Source organism: Archocentrus centrarchus, chromosome 7 (assembly GCF_007364275.1).
Source record: "Archocentrus centrarchus isolate MPI-CPG fArcCen1 chromosome 7, fArcCen1, whole genome shotgun sequence".
Lineage (NCBI taxonomy): Eukaryota > Metazoa > Chordata > Actinopteri > Cichliformes > Cichlidae > Archocentrus > Archocentrus centrarchus.
Genome location: NC_044352.1, coordinates 2,268,526 through 2,295,357, shown reverse-complemented (window position 1 = coordinate 2,295,357; position 26,832 = coordinate 2,268,526). Strand labels below are relative to the sequence as shown.

General features: G+C 42.2%; 1 protein-coding gene across 1 annotated transcript in view; it reads left to right on the top strand.

The window, feature by feature from the left end:
• The first annotated feature begins 207 nt into the window (after positions 1–207).
• Positions 208–26,832, top strand: part of LOC115783112 (PDZ domain-containing protein 4-like) — a 49,332-nt gene continuing 22,707 nt past the window's right edge. The window contains exons 1-2 of the mRNA XM_030733766.1: positions 208–600; positions 26,736–26,789. Coding sequence (XP_030589626.1) covers positions 541–600; positions 26,736–26,789 — 114 coding nt within the window. The 5' untranslated portion in view covers positions 208–540. The remainder of the gene's footprint in view (positions 601–26,735; positions 26,790–26,832) is intronic.

Genomic DNA, 26,832 nt, shown 5'->3' with positions numbered 1-26,832 from the left:
ACTTAATGAAGCACATCTGGAGAATCTTATATGAAGTGGAAAACTCTTTACTGTTTTAAAACTATGAGTACCCAACTTTGGAACATGTTTGCCTAAAATCTGACTGGGTTTGAAGAACAAGCACAGATCTGCTACACAGATGACAGCAGCACCTGAACACTGTTTGATAAACTGCTTGTTTTCTGTAAAGACTCACAGCTAAAACCTACAGAGAATAAGCATCCAATTTATTAAATAAAGGATTTTTATCAGCAGGGAATAAAGATTTCATCATCACTTCCTTTTGGCTCGAACCTGGTGATCTGAGTTTATCAAATTTTGGAAGCTCATTTTAGGTTAAAGGTCACAGTGATTACAAAAGGCTAAACAAGCAAGACAGCAGACAGAAAGCACTGGCCTGAGGACATCAGATTCAGAGGTGAAAGGTCAGACAAACCAGCTGGATTACTGGTACAGACTGGCAGCTGTTTCCTGAGGGACCTGCAGCAACAGAGACAACAGAGACTCACATCAAGCAGCCAGACAGACTGAGACGCCATCATGGGCTGCAACATGTGTGTGGTCAAACGCCCAGAGGAGCAGTACAGGATCATGTTCCAGGTAAGAAATCTGAGTCCTGGTGGCTTTATGAAAATAAAGCTCAGCTTCAGGTTGCTCCAAATGCTCAGTTTTTCCTTTCTCCCTGTTCTTGGATTTGTAATGATGTAAGCATTTTTGAAGGGCAGTCAATCAGGAAGAAGTTGTCTTAAAGGAGGAGGAGTTAAAACAGCTTGTTTCAGACAGAGGATGAACTGAGGGAGCTGCATTAAAGGCAACTATAAGAGAAAGAATGATCATGATGAGCTACGAATCATGCAATGTTACTCTAGTAGAGACTAAATTAAAAAAAGAAAGAGCTGGAAGTGAACAGAACAGGTCCATATTTAGTAACAAGAAAAATGACAAAGCAGAGATATTATTTTACCAATGAAATTCAAAAGTTCAAAATATGCTTGAAACACTCAGCATGAGACTGGCTCATCTCAGAATGATGGATAATGATTATACTAAAATCACCTGAATGATGGGGCTCATTCTAACTATCACCTTTATTTAATTTCTACACAGGGATCAGTAAAGTTCATAGTAAATATTTTGAAGTTGAAATGTGCAGAGATACAGCTGTTATTAAAGAACTGCAGCAGAGCAGAAAGTTTAATATTTGCCTTTGAACAGTACAAAGATACAAAGGTCCAAAGATTAAAGCAGGAGATAAAAATAAATGCAGGTGGATTCAGGATTCATGGCTGTTCATATGAGAGAGGCGAGGTGGAGACCGTGAATTCATCAGCTTTTGTTTTGAGGAGAGAAATGCAGGTTGAATAAAAACTGTGTGTTTGTGTGTGCTGATAGAAAGTGTGGTACCATTCATCACTGCAGCTTGGTCTGGTCTCTGCAAAGGTCACAGTGAAATTCTGCTCAGGATATTTTGTCCAGTGGAGGCTGAAAGTCACAGAAGGCTCAAGTTTCAGCTCATTATGGAAACATAAAGCTGTGAAATTCTGTCTTGGGATTTGCTTTTCAAACATTTCTCTGAAATAAATCTAAATTTTATTTGCAGGTCACAGATCATGCCATGAGGATTATTTATCAAGAATGAAACAACCAGAAAATACTGTACACGAACCCAGAGTTACCTCAGAAGGCAGCTCAATTCTTGTTTGCTCACAATTATTGGATATAGCTACTGTGATGTCACCCATTCGTGATCCATCCATTCTCTTCCACTTATCCTGTTCAGGGTTGCAGGGAGGCTGGAGCCTATCCCAGCTGACACAGGGCGAGAGGCAGGGTACACCCTGTACAGGTCGCCAGCATGTCACAGGGCTAACATAGAGAGACAGACAACCATTCACACTCACATTCACACCTATGGGCAATTTAGAATCACCAATTAACCTAACCCCAGTAAGTGCATGTCTTTGGACTGTGGGAGGAAACCCACACAAACACGGGGAGAACATGCAAACTCCACACAGAAAGGCTCGGGCCAAGGTGATGTCCTTCTAGCTGTGAGGCAGTAGTGCTAACCACCACACCACTGTGCTTCCTGTCACCCATTCCCTTGGACTCTTATTTTTGAAGCTTCAACATAAACATTTTGGCTACTATCTTTATTATTTTTTAAGCCAAAAGTGGACATATTTAGGTTATTTTCTAACAATATCTAACCTGACTAATAAGCTGCATCCATGAATTGTATAAACACACATACCTACTATAGAGTGCTAAATTGCTTCGACTGAGAAGCATCTTACCGAGCATGTAGAGTGTAACAGAGAGGTTCGTGGTGCTGAACTCTGAGAGCAGGATGTGATGGGGAGGAGCTGTCCATGGTGCTGAATGCACTATTCTTATGGTGGCATGTAACATGAATGCTGTTTGCGATGCTGACCGCTTTGACCAAACTTGCTTAATTTATACCTGTGGTCAGTCTGTTCAGAGCCTACAAGGTAGCCTACAAGTGGCTGATGCTGTTGCTGGCATATTAAACATTTGTACTGTGAGGGCTACTTCAACCGTGATGTATAGGTACATTTCTAGGTTATGGTGCAGGTTTTAGCATAGAGTTTTTTTATGTGCCTGAATCCCATAGAGCTGGAGGCTGGGGCTTGAGGAGCTGTCACTGGTGCTGAACTGGCTACAGATGAGAAGCTATCCGTGGTGCTGACCTTGTATGAAACAAACTTGTTACTGAACTAAACATATGGAGCTGTTCATAGTGCTGAACTTATTCTGTTACTGTAGAACATCAGGAGCTGTCTGTGGTGCTGAAACAAGTCATAGTTTTGTTCTTATATCTACTGATAGCCTACTGCTCTGTCTCCATCAGATCTCATTTCAGTCAGGCAGATATTTGGTCTCTCCAGATTTAAATTAAACCACCATAAAAATCAGACACTGTTTCTTTGTAAGAGCAAATATAGAAATTCAGCATCAAATAATTACTCTCCTCACTGTGGCTCTACTGAAATGCAGTGCGCTATACAAAGAGCTGTTTCTTTTACTTAACCTGCTTTCAGCAATAAATTAAACAAGTTTTAAATAATAACTGGGTTCTAGCTCCTTATCAGATGAGCCACTTTTGAACACACAGGGTTAAAGTGTGTGTGTGAGTGAAAATGTTACACAGGATTCATGAAAAGAGCAGAGTTCAGTCAGATCAGGATGAATGAAGGAAGTTAAGGAGATAAAATGAAAGGTACATGAATGTGTGAGCGGTTAGACTCAAAATGATCAGTTCAGGAAGGATCACAGGAATGTGTATCTGTGTTAAACATGTTCATGGAGGAGCAGGCTCACACACACACACACACACCCACACACACACACACACACACACACACACACACACACACACACACACACACACACACACACACACATGCGTAAAGAAAAATAATCTGAGCTGGGGAAGCTGCTCTTCTCATGAGAGTGAATGACACATACAGGAAGACGGCGACCATTATTACACAGGAAAATAATTACAAGGTGAGACACAACTGAGAGCAGAGAACAGGTGAGAACAATCAGGAGCAGGGTGGGTGACACGATCCCAAAGTAGGAAGAAAAACTAACAGAAACTTCACCTAACCGTAAACTAGAAGGAAACCAGAAATGCACTCAGCACAGTGCATACCTCACCCACCCAGATACCATGCTGCAATAGATACCAGCCAATGCTGTTGTACTCAATCATAAATTACTAAATCACAGAAACTAGAAATTTATTTTATTGTCTTTTAAAAACTTTGAAATCTGATCTTATTTAAACAGTGAGCTCCACATGAACAGATAATGCATATACAGTCTAGATATATTTAATTCAGTTTATGGGCCCTGAGCATCCCGTAAAAACCAAATAAAAAAGAAAAAACATAGACTTCAAATCTGCAGTAAATGTTTCACAAAGGTTAGTTTACTGCATGATGTGGAGATGCAGACACATTAGGAAAAATATTCCCAATCTGAATAAAACTAAATCATATTTCTAGATGGTTCTGCAGAAGCAATGCTGCAAAGTTTCTTCTCTAAAGTCATTTTCATTTAAAGTCCTGTCCTGCCAACATTTCACACATTCCTCTCTCTTCTCGTGCTGTGTCTGCTTCACAAAAGGCTGGGACTCTGTGGGAGTGGAGCTTTCCACTCGGACTCGCGCTCATGTAGATTTACCTGCGTCAGACTCACAGCATCACACATGAATACACCTTTGAACTCTCGCTCCCTCTCACTCATGTGAACTCATTTTACTCCCTTCAGTCCTTCTGGCACTCAGGAGGTGTTTTGTTTCTTCATACTAGACCAGCACTCCAAACCAGCCTACATGTTCTTTGTGGACATTCAGCTGTGTCTGTTGAGGAGTAGGAGCTATCAGGCCAGCTGTTATGTGGCCGATATCTTGGCAAATCCAGATTTAATGAATTTCCAGCTGCAAATGGAAGTTTTGGCAGTACTGTTTTTGTTATTATCACCACAAACCTTTTTATTTAGGAACTAGATTCACCCTGAAAAGTGATGCACAGATGTCGCACTGTCAGCAGACAAACGTTTTCACCCCTTTTTGCACACACAACCCTGATTATCGGGGAATCCATACACTTCTAACAAAGGCAAATATTTTGAAATTGTGAGTCTGAGACCAGTTATGAAGCTGCTGTGCTTCTGTTGTTGCATTAAACCTCCCATTGTGGTAGTAACGCTCACACAGACACAGTAAGCCCTGATTTACTGTTGCTGTAGAACATGTGTGAGGGTCTCTCTCTCCCTCTCTCTCTCTCACACACACACACACACCTCTGAGGGCTGGGTTTTCATGTTGTCTCCATGATTGTTAGACATCATTACTACCTCCACTAGGTCACCTTAGGAGAAACACACAGACACACACCTGGGATTCACTTTCATTATGGAACTATGTTGTCCTGATTGATCTGAGCTCCTGGGGAGTTACAAGGCTTCTGCAACCCCCAACACACACACACACACACACACACACACACACACACACACACACACACACACACACACACACACACACACACACACGCCTGTGTTAAGCACCTCCCCCTTCAGCTAAGGAGTGAGCTAAAAATCCATCTGAATAATGCAGTGTTTTTGTTCATGATCCAGTCCTGATGAACTGATTGTGATCTATTTTTTCCATCATCCATATTTAACCCATACAAAACATATGCTAAACAAATGAGGTACAGTTGCATTTATTCACATATTTTAATAAAGAAAAGAGAATTCATGTCACCCTCATGGTTATGAATCTGGAAGGACCCAAAATTTTACCTTTATTAAACGAGAGAAAATTTTATCAGCACAAAATTAACAAAAAGGCACCGTCTCCCCGAGCAACAGTTGAACAGTTATCGCTTCATTACACCAAACTGTCTCAACACACACACACACACCAAATGCCCCCTGTCACCTTGGCTATGTATGAGAGGGTGTCACTATCAGAATGTGTGTGTAATTAATGAGGTCTGTAATAGAAGAGTTGATAATCACACACACACACACACACACACACACACACACACACACACACACACACACACACACACACACACACACACACACACACACACACACACACACACACACGTTCACTGACTTTGAGCATGAGGCTAATTTTATACCTGCAACAAAATCAATGGAAAAATGTTGATGATGATCTGAACTGAGAAACACTCGTCAGCCACCTCATTTGACCACATCAGTTAACAAATATTCAATTTAATTTTATTTATATTGCGCCAAATCACAACAAACAAGGTGTTTTACATTGTAAGGTAAAGACCCTACAATAATTACAAAAAGCAAAAATGACAGTCAAAATGACCCCCAATTAGCAAGCACTTGGCGACAGTGAGAAGGAAAAACTCCCTTTTTACAGGAGGGGGGGGGGGCAGTCAGGGAGACAGGAAAAAGGACATGCTGTGGAAGAGAGTCAGAGATTAATAATAACTAGTCTCTGCAGTTTGAAAAAGGGAAACTGGATTTTGTTTCTTGAAGACGTTTCACCTCTCATCCAAAAGGCTTCTTCAGTTCTCAGACCAAAGGTGAGAGACCCAGGTATTTAAACCCCAGTGGGTGTGGTCCCCTGGAGGTGGTTATGACCCTCTATTGTTCATGTGGATAATCACATGCACCAAGGTGTGAAAGGAGGCGTGGGTCATTACAATCAGTGGTTTCAGGTGAAACCACTGTGGGACTTCACTTCATTGTATCAAGTGACCTATTGAGGTCACCTGAACAAAGGCGTGAATGGGGGTTGAGGTGCCTGGGGAGGGAGCTCAGGACAGCACTGTAGGTGGGGGAAAGTTGGTGTCATAAGCTAATGATCAGTGATGGTTGTCCACAGTGGACATAGATGCTTCTTTTAGTCCTTTTACTCCTCTTCCCGGTCCAAAATGTGAACATTGGTATCCTTGAAAGTGTGACCTTTAACCTTTAAGTGCAGAAGTACGCCTGAGTCTTGTCCTGTTGAGGTGGCCCTTTTATTATAGAGGTCAGAGCACTCTTCACTGAACTAAACAACAGACACTATGTTGCTGATCTTGTGTTTGGGGGCTTTGTCCTTGGGATGAACCAGTTTCTGCCTCAGGGTGTGACTTGGTTTGAAGTATTCTGGGATGTCATGCTTGGAGGAAATTCTAATGATTTTCTCTGACAAACCTGCCACAGAAGGGATATATATATATATATATATATATATATATATATATATATATATATATATATATATATATATATATATAGAGAGAGAGAGAGAGAGAGAGAGAGAGAGAGAGAGAGAGACAGAGAGAGAGAGAGAGAGATCTCTATAGATATATAGATGAATATGTATGCATATGTGTACATATGTGTATGTATATGTGAATGTGTGTATGTGTGCACCTGCGCTCTGTCCCCTTATTGCTTCTGTTTTTTCCCCCTCTACCTTTTTTCCTTCTTCTTCCTCTTTTCTTCCTGCCTGTCAGACCTGGCAGTCAGATTGTGTGGACAGTAATAGAAATGAATAAATAAAGAAAGAATAAATAAATAAAATAAAAAGAAACATTAACAAGAGTAGTGTATAGAAAACTTATAGAGCTCTTCTTGTGAAAGCAAATATGTTTGGTACAACAGTGCATTCAGACAAAAACTGCAGACATGAAAAAAATAGACTTTTCCCTTCCCGCTGTCATCAAGTGTTTACACATAGAGGACCATTTTCTCTGGATTATTGTTGGGTCTTTACAGTATAAAGTGCTTTGAGGTGACTGTTGCTGTGATTTGGTGCTACATAAATAAAATTGAATTGAAGAGGAACAAAAAACAGGACCCATCATGGAAGGACAGGCCTCAGCACAGCCATGTAACACTGTACATGGCTTTTTTTTTTTTTTTTTTTTTATAGGCCGGAGCCGGGTGTCATGGGGTGAGAGGCAGGGTACACGCTGGACACATCTGTCAGAGGGCTCACACAGAGAGACAAAACCATTCACACTCATAAATCTGATGATAATTTGGTGCATGCACTTGTTTTCTGTGCAGTGTAAGCAAGTCTTCATGTACATATTAGTAAATTAGAGCCATTGTTCCAGAGGTTTTGTGGTTCGTTCAGATGCAGCTTTGCAGACCTCAGCTGTGCTGCCATCTTCTTTTTTAGAGAAAAGAGGCTTCGTCCTGCGGCCCCTCCAAATGAACCACACTTGTTCAGTCTGTTTCTAATTGTAATGTCATGAACTTTAACATGCTAACTGAGACCTGCAGAGTCTGAGATCAAGCTCCTGGGTTTTTCACAATGTCTTTGAGCATTGCACGTATGACCTTGGGGTTAATTTGAATTTAGAGACTAAGTTTTAATTGTCTGTCAGTGAGCTGAACAAACACAGCTTTCCTTCACTGTTTCAACACTAACAAGCAACCTCAAGGTCAGAGGGTCTCAGAGGCAATCCTCTGAGTTTAAAACCTTTAATTAAAATGGTTCTTTAAATCATTTCCTGCACCAACTGTACATCCTTTGTTCCCACAGTTTATTCTTCAACTTTACCTACATTTAAGTCCCCGTTGAAAACAGGAAGTTTCAGTAGATCAGTACCCATTTCATACAAATAGCCCTGTTACACAGGTTCACAGGTAGATTAATTCAGCATTTTGAGCTGCACCTCACCGCCCTGGTTCATTTTAAAGGCTTCAGGTTTATATTTATTCTTTGATATTTTTCTCTTTTGTGGAAAGACTCCATTTATACACTTAATGTGAATGCATGTTTGTTTAATCTGTCAGTTAGTGCTGGCAGCCAGCAGCAGCCTCTGGTTTGTTCCACGCTGCCTCAGAGCATTTGAACGCCCCTCTTGTGGCTTCAGGCTCCATCTGTGCGTCTGAAGCTAAACGACTGCCAGAAAGCAAAAAAACCTCAAAGTCTGAATGAAAATCAAATGTCCAGATTCAAACCGAGCAAATCAAAGGAGGTGTGGAGGTGTGTGTGTGTGTGTGTTAGCCTCAGGGCTCAGTGGAGCTGTACATGTGTGTGCGCTGAAGCTGGCAGGTGTGATTCTGACTTCTATTTGATTTCATTTGCTTTCCTTGCTGCCCAGGGCTGTCAGGAAACCACACAGTGAGTCGTCACACACTCACGGTTGGATGAAAACACACACAGTCTTCTTTTGTTCTCTCCCAGTTTCACATCTCTTTACATGTGTTACTTTGTTTTCTTTGCCTCCCTTTAAAAGCATGTTTGACTCAGTTCTTCCTCTGCCTCTCTGTACACTAATTTTGTTTTCTCGTTGATCTCCAGTCATCTTTTTCTTCTTCACCCTTTCTTGAATATCCCCAAGTTCACTCCCCGAGCCAAAGTTTGACCCTTATTAATATTGCCTCCCTGAATCCTAACAACCCCTCCTTCTTCTCCCTTCCTGTTAGCTAGTCATGCTATCTTTTCAGCACTTTTATTTAGCTTTGACATGTTTTCATTTTTCATTGTCATATTTTGTGTTGGATCCAGCTACTCCTGTCGTGCAGGTATGAACCGGCTCTCCATTTAAAGGGTCCAAGTCTCTGTTACTGAGGAGTTTGACCCCAACAGGAGCCCCCAGAAACTGGTTTAAACCGGTGGCAGGGAGGCACACCTAGATTTAATCACATAAGTGCCTACAGCCTGCTTCCTCTCTAACCGAGTAGCCCCAGTAGTCAGATACAATTACCTGGTACACCCATTAAAGGCAGCGCTCCCCTTCACGATCAGTTGTTGAATTGCTAGGTTTTATTTCAGTGACAGCCCCGTTAGAACAACACACAAAATTCAGCCTTTACTGTTAATGAATCTAAAAGGTCAGTGGCCAGAATTTATTCTTCAACTTCAAATTGAATATTTATTCAAGCATTTAGGCAGGCAAAGCGTGCAGCCGAGTCAGAATACAAAACAAATCATAAAAGTCAGTCAGTGTAAATCAGTTATTTCACAGCTCAACATGTTTTTCAGCTTTTCTGAATATGTTTCACATATATCAGCAAAAGCACGAGAAAAGTGGGGAAAATTATGTGTTTGCATTTTCAGAGTCTGCAGTAGTGCTGACTCTGACCAAGAGGCTGGATAAGCCAAACTAAACAAGGCTGAGAATATAAATAAACACAAACTGAAAACCGAACCACAACCAAACAACAACCACAACAACAACAACAACAACTCAGATGCCAAAACATTAACAATACAAATTCAAAAAAAACAAAACACCAGGTCAAAGACTGAGAACCATGAAATACACTGTTTGATACACACGGTGTGAATATGCACTGACCCTGGGAGCTGCATTTGTTCACACAGTTAAAACAAATATAATGGACCTGCAAATTAATTTGGATGCATGTCTTAAATTTTATTTACTGTTAGTATCTAAAACAAAGGAAGTCTTTGTTTTATTTTGATTTAATAATCCCACATCACTGCTATAAAGCTGGAATTTCTTAAAAATCAAACAGCAGAAAGGAGTCATGGCTGTCCTGATGAAGGCATTAAGAGGTGCTGCTTCCTTCATCTGATACAGCAGCAGCAGCCGGTGCGTTCTCTACAGTTCTGTGTGTGGGTCTTCATTGGTAAGCACTCATTCCAGGAAACAGCAGCAGCCTCGTTCTCTGAGTCAGGAGCTGACAGAAGCTCATATTTTTCATGCTCACTCATTCAAAACTGCTTAAAGCATCTGATTCTGACAAACTCAAAAAATCAGGATCTGGTTCATTTTGAAGCAGCGTAACGTCACCTTGTTAAAATAATGGCCTAAGTCTTTTTTTTTTAAGGTTTTCAGAATAGACAAAAAAAAAATTCAATGAAAAATAGAAATTTACATGATTTAGGCAAAAATAAAACTTTTAAAAAATGACTTAGGCCATAATTTTAACAAGGTGACGATCAGAGGAAAACCTCTGCATGAAGTGTGATGGATGCATCTCACCTGTTCTTCCTGCACCCCTCACCTTCTTCTCATTTGTCTCCTAAATTTAAGCACCACCACCTCCTTCCCACTCCCCCCTTCTTTCCCCACTAACCCCCAACCCCACCGCCTCTCCATCTCCGTCGCCCCCTCCACTCACTCCACTGTCAGATTCGTCTCAATGGGATGCTGTTGCCATGGTAACCAGGGTCATTAGGAAAGCTGTATTTATGCTTTCTCACACTGGAGTTGGCAGATCTGGTGTAATGAACGCGCACATACACACTCACACACACAGACCTGCTTTTATAACACACAGATACTGAAGGAGGAGAGATGAAAGATGCACAGACTCGTGTGCCATTAAAGTAAAACATTTGTTTAACAGAACGGAGCATTAACAGTCAAATCCATGAAGAGGAGAAGAAAACAGCTGAGAGTGAATTATAGAAGCAACTGTGCTGGCTTCAACTGTAAGAACCAGAGTGACATCATCTCTTCAGTCTGGAGAGGGGCCTAAAAACAGAGTGTAGTATGAGCACTGACTTTGGGAGACGTCTCTCTCTGGAAGTATGAACAGTCTGCAGCAGATTGGTTCCCTTTGTTAAGTGCTCAGATCCAAATCATGGTGCATGCAGGAAAATCGACATGAATTATGACAACATGTCACGAAGGACACATATGAGGGGTCACACCTCATTTGTAGATGCCTATTTATCAAATATCTGTTAGATTTTTTTTTAAATACTTGAATCAAACATGACAGATAATACTGTAACACAGTAACCAGCTGACGCCTTCTACAGTTACAGTGACTGTCAGTGAGGTTGCCAGGTTTGGCAGCTTCTGTACAGAAATCAGCCAGTGATTAGCAGCTGTGTTTAACACACTTTTGTGTTGCAGTGTTAGACCTAACGGAACAATATGCTGATGTCAGTACATTTAAGAATAAAAGAAAAATCCACTTCTTTATGTTTTGACATAACTTACGTGTGATTATTTATTCTCTGAGAGTCGTCATAACTGCATTAGTCTTAATGAGCTGTGGCCTCATTAGGCCTTCAGCAGCTGAAAGCAGCAACACTCCGGGGGCTGAATCGGCTTGTTTGTATTCAGCTGTGGATCTGAGCTGAGCGCCAGGTGGTAACGTGTTGCTACGAATCCCCTGCTGCAGAACCGCTGCACCAACAGGAAGTACTCTTTGGAAAGTACTCAAGTCAGAGTAGAAGAGACTGAGGAGCAGCAGCTGGACGAGAAAATAACGAAGGCATTTTAGAGGAGTGAATCAAATCTGTGCTTGATTAAATGATCAACCAATTAACCAAAAAGGATTCTTGTTGTTTGTCAGAAATAATTGGAAGAAGAGAATTTGAGCTCTGGGAAATTATGGTCTGCATTTTTCTTTTTTTTAACAACATTCATTAAATGAAAAATGCAATTACAGAAACACCGCATTTTATTACAAATATTTATTTAGAATTTAAAGTATTACTCGTCTCACTGTCTTCGAGTGAAGGTTGCACAGCTAAATTTTAAAAACTGCAAAGATAAAGCTCTCCCAAAACAGCCCAAAATGTCCACAGCAATGACCACAAAAGGACAAAACCAACCACAGAGATGTAAAACATCTGAATCAACAGCAGATCCTCCACCGTGGAGCCGGCTGTGCTTTGGTGCCTTTTGGACAATCAGCCCAGAATCCATCAGGATTCAGACAGAGAAAAAAAATCTTCAAAATATTATTGAATATCTTTGATGTTCCTCATCTCCGTTATTTTTATTATAAAAAACAGAAATTAAAAAAAAAAAAATCATGATGCAAAGAAAGAAAATCCCAAAGATGGACAACATCCATCCATGTGTTTAAACAGCAGGACACTGAGGGATGGATTAACCTGTGTGAAATGCTTCTTGCTAAAATCAGAGCACGTTCACAATGACTTGAGTTTCCTCGAGACTTTTAGGTTATGAGGTACAAAAGGCAAGAGAAATGTTCCAAATCTCTGTAAATGAGATGGAAGGAAATCTCCTGCAGATACCTCAGGAATGTATTTACAGTATATAGGGTGTGAAATGTGTCCCCAAGCATGATCATCAGCTCAACGTCTGAATGAGAATGAGCGTTTAAGGGACGTTGCTGTCAGACTCCATTATCTGCAACCACGGCTCAGATCATCAGAGAACCCCAGGGGGGGAATGATGCTTGCATCAGCATTGTGTTTACTGTGTAGTTATGAATCTTAAACACGCAAGATGGAGGTAATCTGTGTTAGTATTCAGATTATGTTGTGCTGTTCAACTCAGAGCAACAAAGAATGCATAACCCCGCCGTCTTCATGCAGACATTAAAATCATAAACAGCACAGAGCGCTCTGAATCGAAGGTGTTAGGATGGAAAAAAGTTTGCATATCTGAAAACAACATCTCAGAGCCAAAGGCAGAACTTTATATTACTGTATAAAATAGCAGCATCGACGTGTTTTCCAAAAAACACGTAAACGTTTTAAATTAAATTGATCAAAACCACATTTCTGTGGGTTAAGAAGCGAATGCTGGAGTACAAAAGACTGCAGTACCTCTAACGGCCACATGAGGCTGATTCCAAATGTGAGTCAGTCCTCTCAGACTCAGGTCTCAATGTCTGACTTAATACCAGAAATAAAAGTTTGCAGCCTGATATAAAAACTGGTATTCTGTTTGGGTAGTTTTTCCTTCCTAGCAACTGTAATGAGATTAAAAAAAAAAAAAAAACTTCACAGTTCACCTATTTGGATAATAATGCTTAAAGTTTGTAGCGCAGCTCCTGTTACTGATGTCAGTGTGATGCAGCTTTCTGACCAAGGCTGTTAGCATTAGCTGAAAACACAGCTGTCCAATATCTTCTCCAAATATTGTCACTTCTGGTTGCAAAATTTAAGCTTTAGCTAGTAGAATTTTACAGACTGTGGAAACCTCTCCCACTTTATGTTTTATTGCTCTTGGGAATGAAAATGCAGACCGGGGTGGTGGTCCCCATCTTTAAGAAGGGTGAGCGGAGGGTGTGGTCCAAGTTTCGGGGGATCACACTCCTCAGCCTCCCCGGTAAGGTCTATGCCAGGGTGCTGGAAAGGAGGGTCCGTCCGTTAGCCGAACCTCAGATTCAGGAGAAACAATGCGGTTTTCGTCCTGGTCGCGGAACGCTGGACCAGCTCTTTATCCTCTCAAGGATATTCGAGTGTGCGTGGGAGTTTGCCCAACCAGTCTACATGTGCTTTGTGGACTTGGAGAAGGCATTCGACCGTGTCCTTCGGGGTATCTTTTGGGAGGTCCTGCGGGAGTATGGGGTGTCTGGCCCGTTGTTGCGGGCCATTCAGTCTTTGTACAACCGCAGTGAGAGCTTGGTCCGTATAGCCGGTAATAAGTCGGATTGGTTTCCTGTGGGTGTTGGACTCCGTCAGGGCTGCCCTTTGTCACCGATTCTGTTCATAATTTTTATGGACAGAATTTCTAGGCGTAGCCAGGTGGCGGAAGGCTTCTTCCTCGGTGGCCTCAGAGTCTCATCTCTGCTTTTTGCGGATCATGCGGTTCTGTTGGCTTCATCAGGAGGGGGGCCTCCAGCTCGCAGTGGAACGGTTCGCAGCCGAGTGTGAAGCGGCCGGCATGAGAATCAGCACCTCTAAGTCTGAGGCCATGGTCCTCAGCCGCAAAAGGGTGGAGTGCCCTCTCCGGTTCAGGAACGAGTTCTTGCCCCAGGTGGAGGAGTTTAAGTATCTCGGGGTCTTGTTCACGAGTGATGGGAGAAGGGAACGGGAGATCGACAGACGGATCGGGGCTGCTTCTGCAGTGATGCGGACGCTGCACCGGTCTGTCGTGGTGAAGAGGGAGCTTAGTGTAAAAGGGAAGCTCTCGATTTACCGGTCGATCTACGTTCCTACCCTCATCTATGGTCACGAGCTTTGGGTAGTGACCAAAAGAATAAGATTGTGAATACAAGCGGCAGAAATGAGTTTCCTTCAAAGGGTGGCTGGTCTCTCCCTTAGAGATAAGGTGAGGAGTGCGGCCATCCGGGAGAGGCTCAGAGTGGAGCCGCTGCTCCTCCACATCGAAAGGAGCCAGTTGAGGTGGCTCGGGCATCTGATTAGGATGCCTCCTGGCCGCCTCTTGGGTGAGGTGTTCTGGGCCTGTCCCACCGGGAGGAGGCCCTGTGGTAGACCCAGGACATGTTGGAGAGATTATATCTCTCGGCTGGCCTGGGAACGCCTTGGGGTCCCTCTGGATGAGCTGGTGGAGGTGGCTGGGGAGAGGGAAGCCTGGGCTTCTTTGCTTAGGCTCCTGCCCCCACGACCCGGCCCCAGATAAGCGGAAGAGAATGGATGGATGGATGGATGGATGGATGGGAATGAAAAGACAATTCCAGTCTCCATAATCTACTCCAGTTCGGAACTGAAAGAAAAACCTTGTTTTAACAGAACAGCAGTTTTGATTTTATCAGGATAGAAGTTTGAAACATTTTCTGGAACCTCTTCATTTTATTCTTCTGTAACTAAAGAAAGAACAGCATCATCATCATCATCATCATCATCATCTTAAGTGGAGTTAAAGAGGTGCTTTAACTGCTCATGAAATCACACTGAAACGTGATGACCTTTGTGTGACTGCAGGAATGCAAAGTTAATAAAAGAAATGATTTTGAAGTCATGAATATTAAATTCCATTACTGCAGTAATGCATGTTTATGTGAAGGCAGTTTCATAGCAAGCAGCGCAGATTTACATAATGGGCATATGACTGAGAATAAGCTATGGAACTGATATGTTCTGTAATATGTGGCAGTGCCCGTCACCTGCAAAGCTAATAATACACAATCTGAATGATTTGTGTTCATGCTTTGTTTGTGCTTTCAAAGAAATGAAATGTGTGTTTGTATGAGCACAAATGACAGGCTGAATGTTTGGAGCCACGTCTCAGTAATATCGGTGTTTGACGGATACAACAGAAACGAAGAAAAACTGTGATATTCTTGCTGCTTTGCAGTTTTTCATAAACCTTTGGGAGCAAAATTCATGTTTCTGTGTGTTCATGCAGTCTGAGTCTGAACCTTTTCCTCTGGAGCTCATTTTGACCTGTGAGAACAAAAATGCAGACAATCTGAAACTAATGAAAACAGTTGGTTCATGTTTCTGCGAAATAGCCACAGAAATCATTTTGATTCTTTGTTTCTCTGTGTGTTTGACAGCAAGATTACAGAGAAACTTGGAGCACAGGTTTCATGGGTGCAGGAAGTCGTCCTTAAAGTTTGGCCTACAGTACTGTGCAAAAGACTTGAGCCACCTCTCATTTCTTTACAATTTGCCAAAATTTCTTGTAATTTTAAGAAGGTATTAAGCAAGTTCTTCTTTGGCCATCGGCTGCTTTTCCACTCATTTTCAACAAAGTTCTTGTATCTTTATTTTCAAAGGATTTATTACTTTTGTCATGTTTGTTAATCCATTTAACACTTTCCCATTATTAGCATATCTCAGTATTTCATGCAGTGTTTCCTTAAAAAAAATCTGCAGTAGGTGATGAACAGTATCTGAAAATCATGCCCTTAAGAAACAGAGAATCCAGCAGAGACTCTTGTAGGCAGAGAAAGCTCTCTAATGAAGTTGGATCGACTAATAATTCAGAAGTTCTGTGAGCTGGCACCTATGAAGCATGGGGTCTCCCAGGATCGCACCTTCCAGGGGGACCTGCTATGGTCAGACGGGTCTCTTGGAAAAGCAGCTCATACTCCGGGCAGAGTCACAGATTCAGCACCTCGCAGATTTTTGGCTGTCCTTTAAAAAAAGAAAGTACTACCTGCTGCTACTCAAACAGGTCTGAGTCCACTGGGTCCATTACTGGTCAGAATATACTAGGGTTTAATCCCGGGATCCGGGATTCCCGGGAAATGGCTCGTCATTTCCCGGGATTTGATTCATGTCATTTTCGGGAAAAATATTAAACCCTAGAATATACTGCCATGTGTCTGCAGAACGTACAGAGTCAGTGTTATATGGAGGTCACAGACACTCAGAGACTGAACGGAACAGAAAATGAGCCGTTTATTTGACTGTTTACCGCACGTCCAAAAAGCAAACTGAGAACCATAAACTCCTGGAAAAGAACACCGGGGCAGAGAGAACAGCTCAGGAACATAAACAGGTGTTCTGATACTGGACAAGCAGAGACTGAGACAAAAAAACACACAGGAAGGTGATCATGGGAAGTGGAGACAGCTGGGGAAATGACGCACAGCTGAACTGAATCAGAGATGATGAGAAACAGGAAACAAAACTAAAATAACACTGAAACTAATTCAGGATCACACAGACATGAATAAACTTATGACAGCAATATGACACACAAGGAGGGAGAAGAATTAAACCAGAGCAACTAAGAATGAACTAAACACACTAAAAAACACAAAATGAAAATAACACAAACCAGGGATCAAACATTTAAATAATAAGAAAGTAAAAAAACCTCAAAAGCACTGGGTCACTGACCCAGGACCGTGACCTTTGGCTTCAGTGCTGGAGGAAGAGGAGCTCTCTTTTCAGACATCTGCTTGAAATATTTGCTTTTATTGTAAAGAAAACAACACAGCTCTTTAGTTTTTGTTCTCAGGGCTGAGAAAGCTTCCCTTCACATTTGGAATATTTTCCCCAGCTGATAATCTCAGTGGCTGTTACGGTCCTGCTCCTTCGTGCTCTTTCTGCAGGTTTTCTTCCTGCAGGGAGAATTGTTGCACTGATACGGGCACGCTGTCACTCAGAGCTCAAATAAGCTTGAGGCCCATTTCATCTCAAAACTGTGTAATATTTTGCTATGGTTATGAAGGACATTCTTCATTAAATTCCTGCCAAAGACTGTAAATTAGGTCTGTTCGGTGCTCACGTGTTTGAGTTTCACAACATTTTTTCTGGATTTTATCAGGACCTGTTTCAATCATCCTCTCTCCTGGATCCTGTCCTTTTCTTTTTTCATCATTTCTTTTTGCACTCTCAGAATCTCTTCCACGTCATCTCCACATACCTCATGTTTATAATGGTTTATTATAACTTATTTGTTTACATCTATGTTCTCCCTTCTCTGTCACTAGCTTTGAGCTAACTTGCACACACATGCTTGAGTGGATCAGTGGATTAAAGCATGGCATCTAAAACCAACAGCTTTCAGTAAAGCTAGCAGCCATTAGGGGTTAAAAAAGCGTTCTGTGGGTATTTCAGTAAACTGATCCTTAAATTAAAGCTCCGGTCTGTAGCAACAGTCGGGTGCCAGGATACATGCTCCATCTGAAGACCAGTAAATTGCCTCATGTGAGTCGGATCTCAGTTTTCAGTCTGATCATTTATCTACAGTCGTTATGGTCACATTTCTGCAGGAAAGTGATTTCTTCAGTATCCAACTGTGTTCATACTCAAAACCAGATGTGTCCACAGTCCACAGCGTACGAGTGCATGGGAACGGAGGCAGGGAAAGCATTTATGTGGCAGCAGAGCAGGACGAGGAAACAGACGCACACATTTACAGATGTTGTTTTATGTTTAAACATTTGTAAAATTCAACTTATTATGTTATTAAATGTTTGTATGCAAGTTACCTCACATATTTGAAACTTGAACAATGGCACATTTAACTGAACACCAGAATCCGAACTTCCCCAAGCACAGCTTACAGAGTGATAACGAAGTTCACATTAGGGGGCTGGAGGGGTGTCAGTAAAGTAGAGCCAGTACTGCATTAAAGTTACGGCCGATGTGCACCATCCCAGAAAAGTACAGCAGCAGAGACGACAGTAACTGTGGCTCGTCTGGTTTAAACACAGGACGGTGATTAGCACGAGAGCGATGGTTTAAGCAAAACGCTGTGATTTTATCTAACCTGCTCATGATGCCAATGCAATAGTTAGTATTCTGCCAATGTGGACACATGCTGCTTTCTCATTTTCATAGCTTTGGCAATCCGTGTGTGTGCTGTAGTCTCAGTAACAGTGACTGTTGTTTCAGCTGTGATGTCTCAGCAGTGCTCATCAGAGGGCTGCAGTTCACGTCCTGTTTCAGAGCTTTGTGGTTTGGACTTTGTGTAAGTTCACTGAGTCGGGACCTTTGTTACACACTTTTTACTTCTGCTTCACTGCTTGGTCAACTTTAGGCACAAAAAGCTACTTGCTGTGGTTTAGAAAAAAAATCATAGTTTGGCTTTAAAAAATGCCTCTTCAGCAGTAACCCTGCACACTGAAAGATTACTCAGTAAATCTGAGGCCAAAGACTCATATGTGATGAGTTGGGAGTGTCAGACCTTTCTTACTGTTGTCTAAATTATCTGTGCATAATGTTGAGGCCAACAGGCTCATCTAAACAGCACAATTAGACACCTGCAAACGTGCTGCACATTATGCCATAGTTTTATTGGGTTATGGTTCATGATTATCTCAATGCACATTGAATTTCTTATTAATCATTTCACTGTCTTTTTGTTACAAGATTGTAAAATAAAAATAAAGAATTTGAATAAACAATCTTTCCTTTAATTTTTTAAAACTTGTGTGTAAGTTTTAAAATCCATCGATCATCCATTTTTTTTTTTATTATCTGATTTTTCATCATCACAGCAGACCAGAACAGCGTCTCCATCACTTGACAATCACTCTCCCACTTCACTCTTTCCTCACTCTGCCCTGAGGTACTTGAACTCCTCTCCTCGAAACAGCAACTCATCCCAAACCCAGAGTGGGCTCTCCGCTCTCTTCGCGCTGAGAAACACGTCCTCAGACTTGGAGGTGCTGATTCTTATCCCAGCCTCTTCACTTTGGGATGCAAACCCTTCGTGGCTTCACGAAGCCAAATGGGTCGCATCATCTGCAAAAACAGCGATGAGATCCAGAGAGCTTTGAATCTGACACCCACGTCCTCTTGGCTATGTCTAGATATTCTGTCCATGGATGCTGCAGACCTGGTGGAGTTCACGGGGAGCAAGTCTGACATACTGCTGCCAATGCAAACCAAGCTCTCACTGCAGCTGTACGGCAACTGAAACACGTCTACAAGCAAACATGAATGTATCTGTTCATAAAATGCTCGTGTGGGTTTGGGTGGAGCTGACAAACGAAACATTTACATTTCAGATGCCGTTTAAAGATTTGTTGTTTCCCTCAGTCTGAGTTAAAAAGCGGCTCCATCCATCAGGCGGAGAACAGGGAACAGATGTTCACGTAGGAGGAAACGTGTCGGATTATTGCTGCTCCGGCAAAAGCATCAGTGAAATGTCTGGAAGCTAAAAAGGAAATGCTTGAATCATGAATCATAATTTAGAGTGTTTCACGGAAACACAGGAGGTTTTCAGCGGGTTGGAGCTCTTCAGAGACGCCGCTGAATGTTGAACAGAGCAGATGTTTTCCCTCTGTGAGGACGTGAGCTGAGGTGTTTGTGTGTGAACTTTGTGTTTTTCTGATGAACAAAGGTGCGTTTTGTCTGCGTTCTTTGATGGGACGTGCAAATGTGCACGTATTTCAATTCTTTGATCTTTGTTCTTCAAAAAAATGTTTTTTCCCTCAACTGCAGTAACAATCCCAGGAATCCCTGCTCAGTCCACTTTTCTAAGCTATATGATTTGTGAGAGGTTGATTATAATAATCACAATTTGAGTGTAATGGGAGTATCATGACAGGAGAGATAATAGGACCATGTTGGACCGTGTCCACTGCAGTTTCAGCCAGTTTCTGATGATAGCTGGATGTTTGCTGATTGTTGCAATTATAATTCACACAGATTGTTAAAGCTTTAATGTTAATTATGAAGCTCAGATGTGGGGATGATGCAGAGATACAGGTGGTGATTGTGGTGGGATGTTGGATGGCAGTCTCACATTTATCTGTGTGAGCAGAAAGCAGCTGGTTATTAGTGAAAGTCAGCTTCAAATTTCCTTTAATTAGATTAAAATTGAAGCCTGATGAGGACCACGAGGTTCCTCACAGTCATGTGTTTCTCCAGGTTTGAATCGTCTTGGTCGTCTACTGAATGGCTGTCATATATATCACCAGTAGGTCCCAGCCTCCCCCCTGCTTGCAGGCGCAGTAGCTTACCATCACCTCATTTTAATGGTGGTTGTTCTGCATAGCTGAACAAAAATAATGGGCTGAGTCTGTATGAGGAGGTGGGAGGAATATTTTCACCCCGAAGACACGAGTCTCAAACTTCAGATTCAACTTTCTCTTTGACTCAGTTTTTAATTTTCAGTGTTACATCCTGTTTGGTTACATTTGGTTAGTATTAGGATAAGATCACAGTTTGCTTCACACTGAGAAGGACCCTTTATGTGCAGTTTACATGTTCCCCCCACCTTTATTGGCCCAGGAGACTTAATCTCAAGAATTTCAATTTATGGTTAAAAAAAGGGAAAAAAGAGCCTCAATCAGGCTCCGTCCATCCATCCATCCATCCGTCCGTCCATCCATCCATCCATCCATCCATCCATCCATCCATCCATCCATCCGTCGGTCCGTCCGTCCATCTGTCCATCCATCTGTCCATTCGTCCAACCATCCGTCCGTCCATCCATCCATCCATCCATCCATCCATCCATCCATCCATCCATCCATCCATCCATCCATCCATCTGTCTATCCATCCATCCGTCCGTCCGTCCATCCATCCATCCGTCGGTCCGTCCGTCCATCTGTCCATCCATCTGTCCATTTGTCCATCCGTCCGTCCATCTATCTGTCCATTCATCCATCCATCAGTCCTTCCATCCATCCATCCATCCATCCATCCATCCATCCATCCGTCTGTCCGTCCATCCATCCATCCGTCCGTCCATTCATCCATCTGTCCGTTCATCCATCCATCCGTCCGTCCGTCCATCTATCCGTCCATTCGTCCATCCATCCGTCCGTCCATCTATCCGTCCATCCATCCATCCATTCTCTAATTCTCTAATAACGAATTTATTTGCTGTTTCCACTCATAAATGTGTAGAGATTAGAAACCAACAACAGCTGGATGCAGTCTGATCACAGAGTCTGTCCTGAGATCATACCTGTAAGGATTAATGTCCATGTGAGCAGACCTCCTCTATTTGCCACTCAGTCTCTTTGCAGTTCGCAGTGATCTTCAGGTCTGTTCTGAGCTTCAGTTCTCAGCTTGACTTCTTTTAGACTGAAAGTCCAGATGACTGAAAGATGTGAGAAGTAGATAGAAACAAAGACTCAGAGAAGAAATCTCTTTCAAAGGGCTGAGTCTTCCTCGCTCCTCATTTCATCACTTTTGTCACCCCATCCCCCCTTTTTTCTCTTTTTATTCCTCATTTTTCTTTCAGTTTGTCCTGATTTCATCCTTCATGTCCTCTTTCTTCCTCTCTCTGACCGCTCCCCGTCCCCTCCTGCTGCTCTCTCTCTCCCTCGGGTATGATTATAATATCTCCGCTTTCCCCTCGGCTTGCTCTGAAATGAAAAATGGATCCCTCACAGTGCTCATGCACTATAGAGACTGGGTGGGTGAAAGAGATAAATGACAGGAAAATGTGCTCATGTGGAACTATTTCTGTGTGTGTGTTTTGATAGATGCAGTGGAAGTGTGTGTTGATGGAATCAGTAAATACTTAATGAGCAGAGAGAAGAACTGTGGTGAAGCCTCAGGAGCTGCTGATGCAAACTGCAACACTGAAAACATGGCAAGAACAATACTGAACAATAAAAAGAGTGAGCAGCAGCAGCTCGGTGTGCCGCGGCGATCCGAGCAGCTTAAAGCTGATGGGAGTCGTTTTATTCCAAAGCCCAGCAGGCCTGTAAAGTCTCAGTGCTCGGTCTGTTTCAGTGCCATCTTTTATTTGTCTCTACTTTCATTCTAATCTGTTCTGCTGCCTGTTTGCAAGTCAAGTCTCATTTCAAACCCTGCTGTGATGGCCATTTGTCAGCCGGTGCTAAGCACTGATCCTAAGTGCATCGAGGATGCACGAGGAAACAGAGGATGAATAATAGATCCCAGTCACACTCGTCATTTAAAAGCCTTTTTTTTGTTTGTTTTTTTGTTTACGCCAACATCAACAAGGCCCAAACTTAAACCCACCGGCCTGAAACAGAAGCCTTCATGCTGAGCTTCCTGTGATGGTCTGGAGGCTGGAATCATTTTTAATCCAACTCGTTCCACTCATTCAGTTCGGGATTGCTTTGAGGGAGATGTCTTTTTCTTATAATGTATCTGGTACGACTGTCCAGCAACCAGATGGTTAGTAGAGACACTCTCATTCAAATGTTAGCAAAGGTAAAGGGCTCCAACAGCTGGAGATACAGAAAACGCTTCAACATATTTGATTCACTTGTTGGGTCCATTGATTAAAAAGGGACACACCTTCTATCACTGGTCAGTATTGGCTGTAATCAGGAGCATGAGCAGATTGGCAACACGTATTACCAGTCAGTACAAAACTCAATATTCCACAACTCCAGTGAAGGCTACTGAAGTCTCCCCTCACATGCTAAAAAAGGTTGATCTGAGGAATTGTTTCCACTTGTTGAATACAATCAATAATCCATCTTAAACACAACAGGCGTCTGATGGAGATTCATCCAGCTGGACAGAAAGCTCCGTCAGATGTCTGCGACTCTCTCAGAGAGGGTGTTCCTAACAAAAGGCAACAGTCAGCTCTTCTCTCTCATTCAATTATTAATTTCACACTCCACTCAGCTGTGATTTCTGCTGGACTAATGTAGCAAAACCCAGTCGGGAGTGTAGTCATCATCCCTGTACACACACACACACACACACACACACACACTGCTGTAATGAGCCTTAGCGTGAGGGGGGTGGGCGTGGGGGGGCAGTAATTATCATAGACAAGAAAATCACACTCTGGTAGTAGACTTGTGGATCCACACAAACAAACACAGTGACACCAGCGTGCTAATCTACCAGCAGCATCCATTAATCTATTCATCTGCCGGGCGCTCGTGTGCACACAGATCCATATGCTGATAAACACAAGCACTCAGTATCAATTATGTTAGTTTAACTTAAAAGCTACAAAGCAAGTGTTTAAATATTGATTAAATCCACAATGTGAAATATTTGAATGGAAAAATGTTGCATTAAATCATCATTAAATCAATTTTTTAATGTTTCAGTTATGAGTTGTAATAAAAGGACGTTAAAAATCGTATCGGGGGTTCATGGTGCTTCATTTTAAAGGACCAAGGTTAATACAGTATGTGCCTGTGTTGTTTCCTGAAGTGTTGCTAATAACACTGTAATGGTAGGTACAGGTCACAGGTCAGGTAGAACTGAGTGTTCTGTGTTTTAACAGGAAGTACATTTTTCTTTGAACTTGTCACTTCTTGCTTTTCTCCGGGAATCACAGAGAGGGAGAGAGGGGAGAGCAAACACCCTGTGAATGTCTAGTTTCCTGAATGCTTTCTCTTCATGCTTTAACTCAACTGCTGAATCAAAGTTCAGGGAGTCTCCTTCCAGTAAAAACACCTGGGAACTTCACCCTGTCACATGTCAGAAGGTTAAGAAAAAAACTGTGGAAAATTAAACTGTTGCACTAGATTGTGTTACACTGAAGCTGGTTTGAGGGTGTTAAAAAAAAGTCTTAATTTGCTTCACAAGAACACAACAAGCCTGACCAATTAACACAGACAGGCATAAATGCATATATACATACACACATACATATATATATACAGTATATATAGAGAGATGGTTGTTGCTATAAAATAACTCCCATCATCTTATTCTTTCCCTTCAAAAATGTCCAAGTGGTTCAGCTATTTTCCAGAGTGTTTAAATGATTGAACATTAAACCTGAGCTTCACTGTTGTTGCACACACTGAACACACTAAAGAGCAAATATGTGTGTCTGACACAAACACACATTCCCACAGAAATTTGTTTAATCCGGGGAGAGAATCCAGGCCCAGCTATTTAATGGGAGATGAAACACAGAATAACAGAGCAGATCGAAGCAGGTCTGATAGATGATTGTGATTGTTGACTGAGTATTGACCATCTCAAACCTTATGTTCACTGACACACACACACACACACACCTCCTTCTTGCCTTTGTTTCAGAGCTAATTGTTATGCATTACATGGCCTCTGCAGGTTGTCTGGCTGTGTGTATGTGTGTGTGGATCCATGCAAGTATTCATGAGCTGGTGTCTGTGTGTCTCACCTGGAAGTAGCAGGTTAGGCTGCACATTTAGCTGCTTCCTGCGTGTGTGTCTTCAGGCATTAGTTCGATGAATATGAACCTGATGAGTGATGATTCCAGCATGCCTGAGCACCTAACAGATACTGTGCATTTATTATTACAGCACACACCTGTAGAAACACTGAACATTCTCACAAATAATTACCTGCATGCTCATTTATAAGCAGGTGTTTCCTTTAATATTTCCCCCTGAGTGACGGCTGCACACCCTCTGTTCTGCTTACAGCCATATTACTTATGCTAATGTGTGCAGCTTGCGGCTCATTGCGTAAATACTAGTTATGAGCTGTTGATTGAGGTGGGAGCCAACTAGAGGTGAGCGGCTACCCTGTAAATTAGCATCTGTTCTGCTTTAAGTACATGCCTTTGAGCAAAACACTACGTGGTTTTCATTTGACAGGCTGTTTGTGTGCTCGTAACATGTGGCACTAAATCTGAAGGCTGCAGCTGAAATAGGTCCAATCCTAACGTCCACCATAAGGCCACCCAGCAGGGCTGTAATAATAGCGGGGATGGTGAAGCACTTTGTGACATCATGTGAAAACAGGTTTGATGCTATTTTGTGTTTGGTATCATTAATGTTGAGTCTGATCTGAACGTCTTCCAGGCCGTTGATTGCAGATCAAATTTGAGATAATTGTCTCATAATCATTTAAGTTGTTTTTCTCAAAACAGCATCAATAAGCAGAAATGAAAAAGAAATGGTTCACTGATGAGCTCATTGTGTAATAAAGCACATGTTACACTGTGGACCGGTCACAGCCCAAACACAGAGACATGCTCACAGTCACAGCTACAAATCAGCAGCATAAACTCACATGCATGTCTTTGGACTGTGGGAGGAGGCTGCAGCACATGCAGAACATGCAGACTCCACACAGAAAGGCCCGGCTGACCGAGGGATTCAAACCCAAGACCATCTTTGCTGTGAGGCAGCAGCAGTTTGCACTTTTCTAATGTCAGCCAAATCTTTTGTTTTGAATTTCATTTATTGTAATTTTAGGTATGCATGGTTTCCTCCTTTGATGCGGCATTATTATTTTTAAAGCTTTGAGCATCCAGCCATAATCCTGTTTAATGCCACAAAGCCATGAACAGTGGATCTATGTGAAGGCTGCATACAGTCTCAGAGGACAGTATGCAGTATAATTAACTACTTTGGAATACTGCAGGTGGTTCTTAAATGTTAGTTAAAAAATATCAATCGCACATAATTTCTAAAATAATTAAACTATAATTAATTGACTACAAATTTCACAGATGGAGAAACTCAAAAACACAATCTTGTTTACTGCGTGTAAAGAACCAGTTTCAGAGATTTAATGAGGAGAGAACCGATTAGTGAACAGCAGGATTAGATCTGCAGACAGGAAGAAGTGACCTACATGTTCCTGAGAGTCTCCCCAATCTGAGCAAAACAAAAATGTGGAAAAGTTTGATCGCAGCTCTCCAACACGGAGACTGTCAGTGAAGCAGAAGCTCAGAAAGACTCAGCTCAGTGCTCAGCAACAGAAAAAGGATTTACCACCAACTTAGTGATGTTTCGGAGGGCTTTTACCTCCTCCGCCCGTTTTCTTTTGTTTGGCTGCTCCTCACAAACACAAGGTTTGAACAGCAGCTTCTGCGCTCACACCCACCTGCATGACATCACACAGATCCAAGAGCAGTCTGCATCCCGAGCCTTTGGCTCACAGACGGGATCACCTCTACATGGAGCTGTGTGTGCAGAGTACAGCTGGCTCGTTTTAATCAGTGTGTTGTTAAATAAATTTAGACTGATTGTGCATTTGCATTTTTTTTCTGCTACAAAGGTTTTGCACTAGTCAAGGCTGATGAATTAAAATGGGTTATTAAAATAAAGTTGGCATGACAACCAATGAGAAATGTTGCACACTAGAAACATGGAAAAAGCCACGCACAGCAGCACTGTGGACTCTCTGTAATAACACATCAGTTAGAGGCAAAAAGAATTTGTCTCTTTTTCTGTGTTTCCTGGACAGACTCCAGGGTCCATCTCTCCTCACTAACCATCAGTCTGTGTCTGTCTGTCTCTCATTAGCAGAAAGGCTGGAGTAACTCCCTGCGGCCGATGGACAGGCACGGGAACATAAAGGTAGAACACACTTCAGTGCTGCCATCCATCAGCTTCCAGTGAT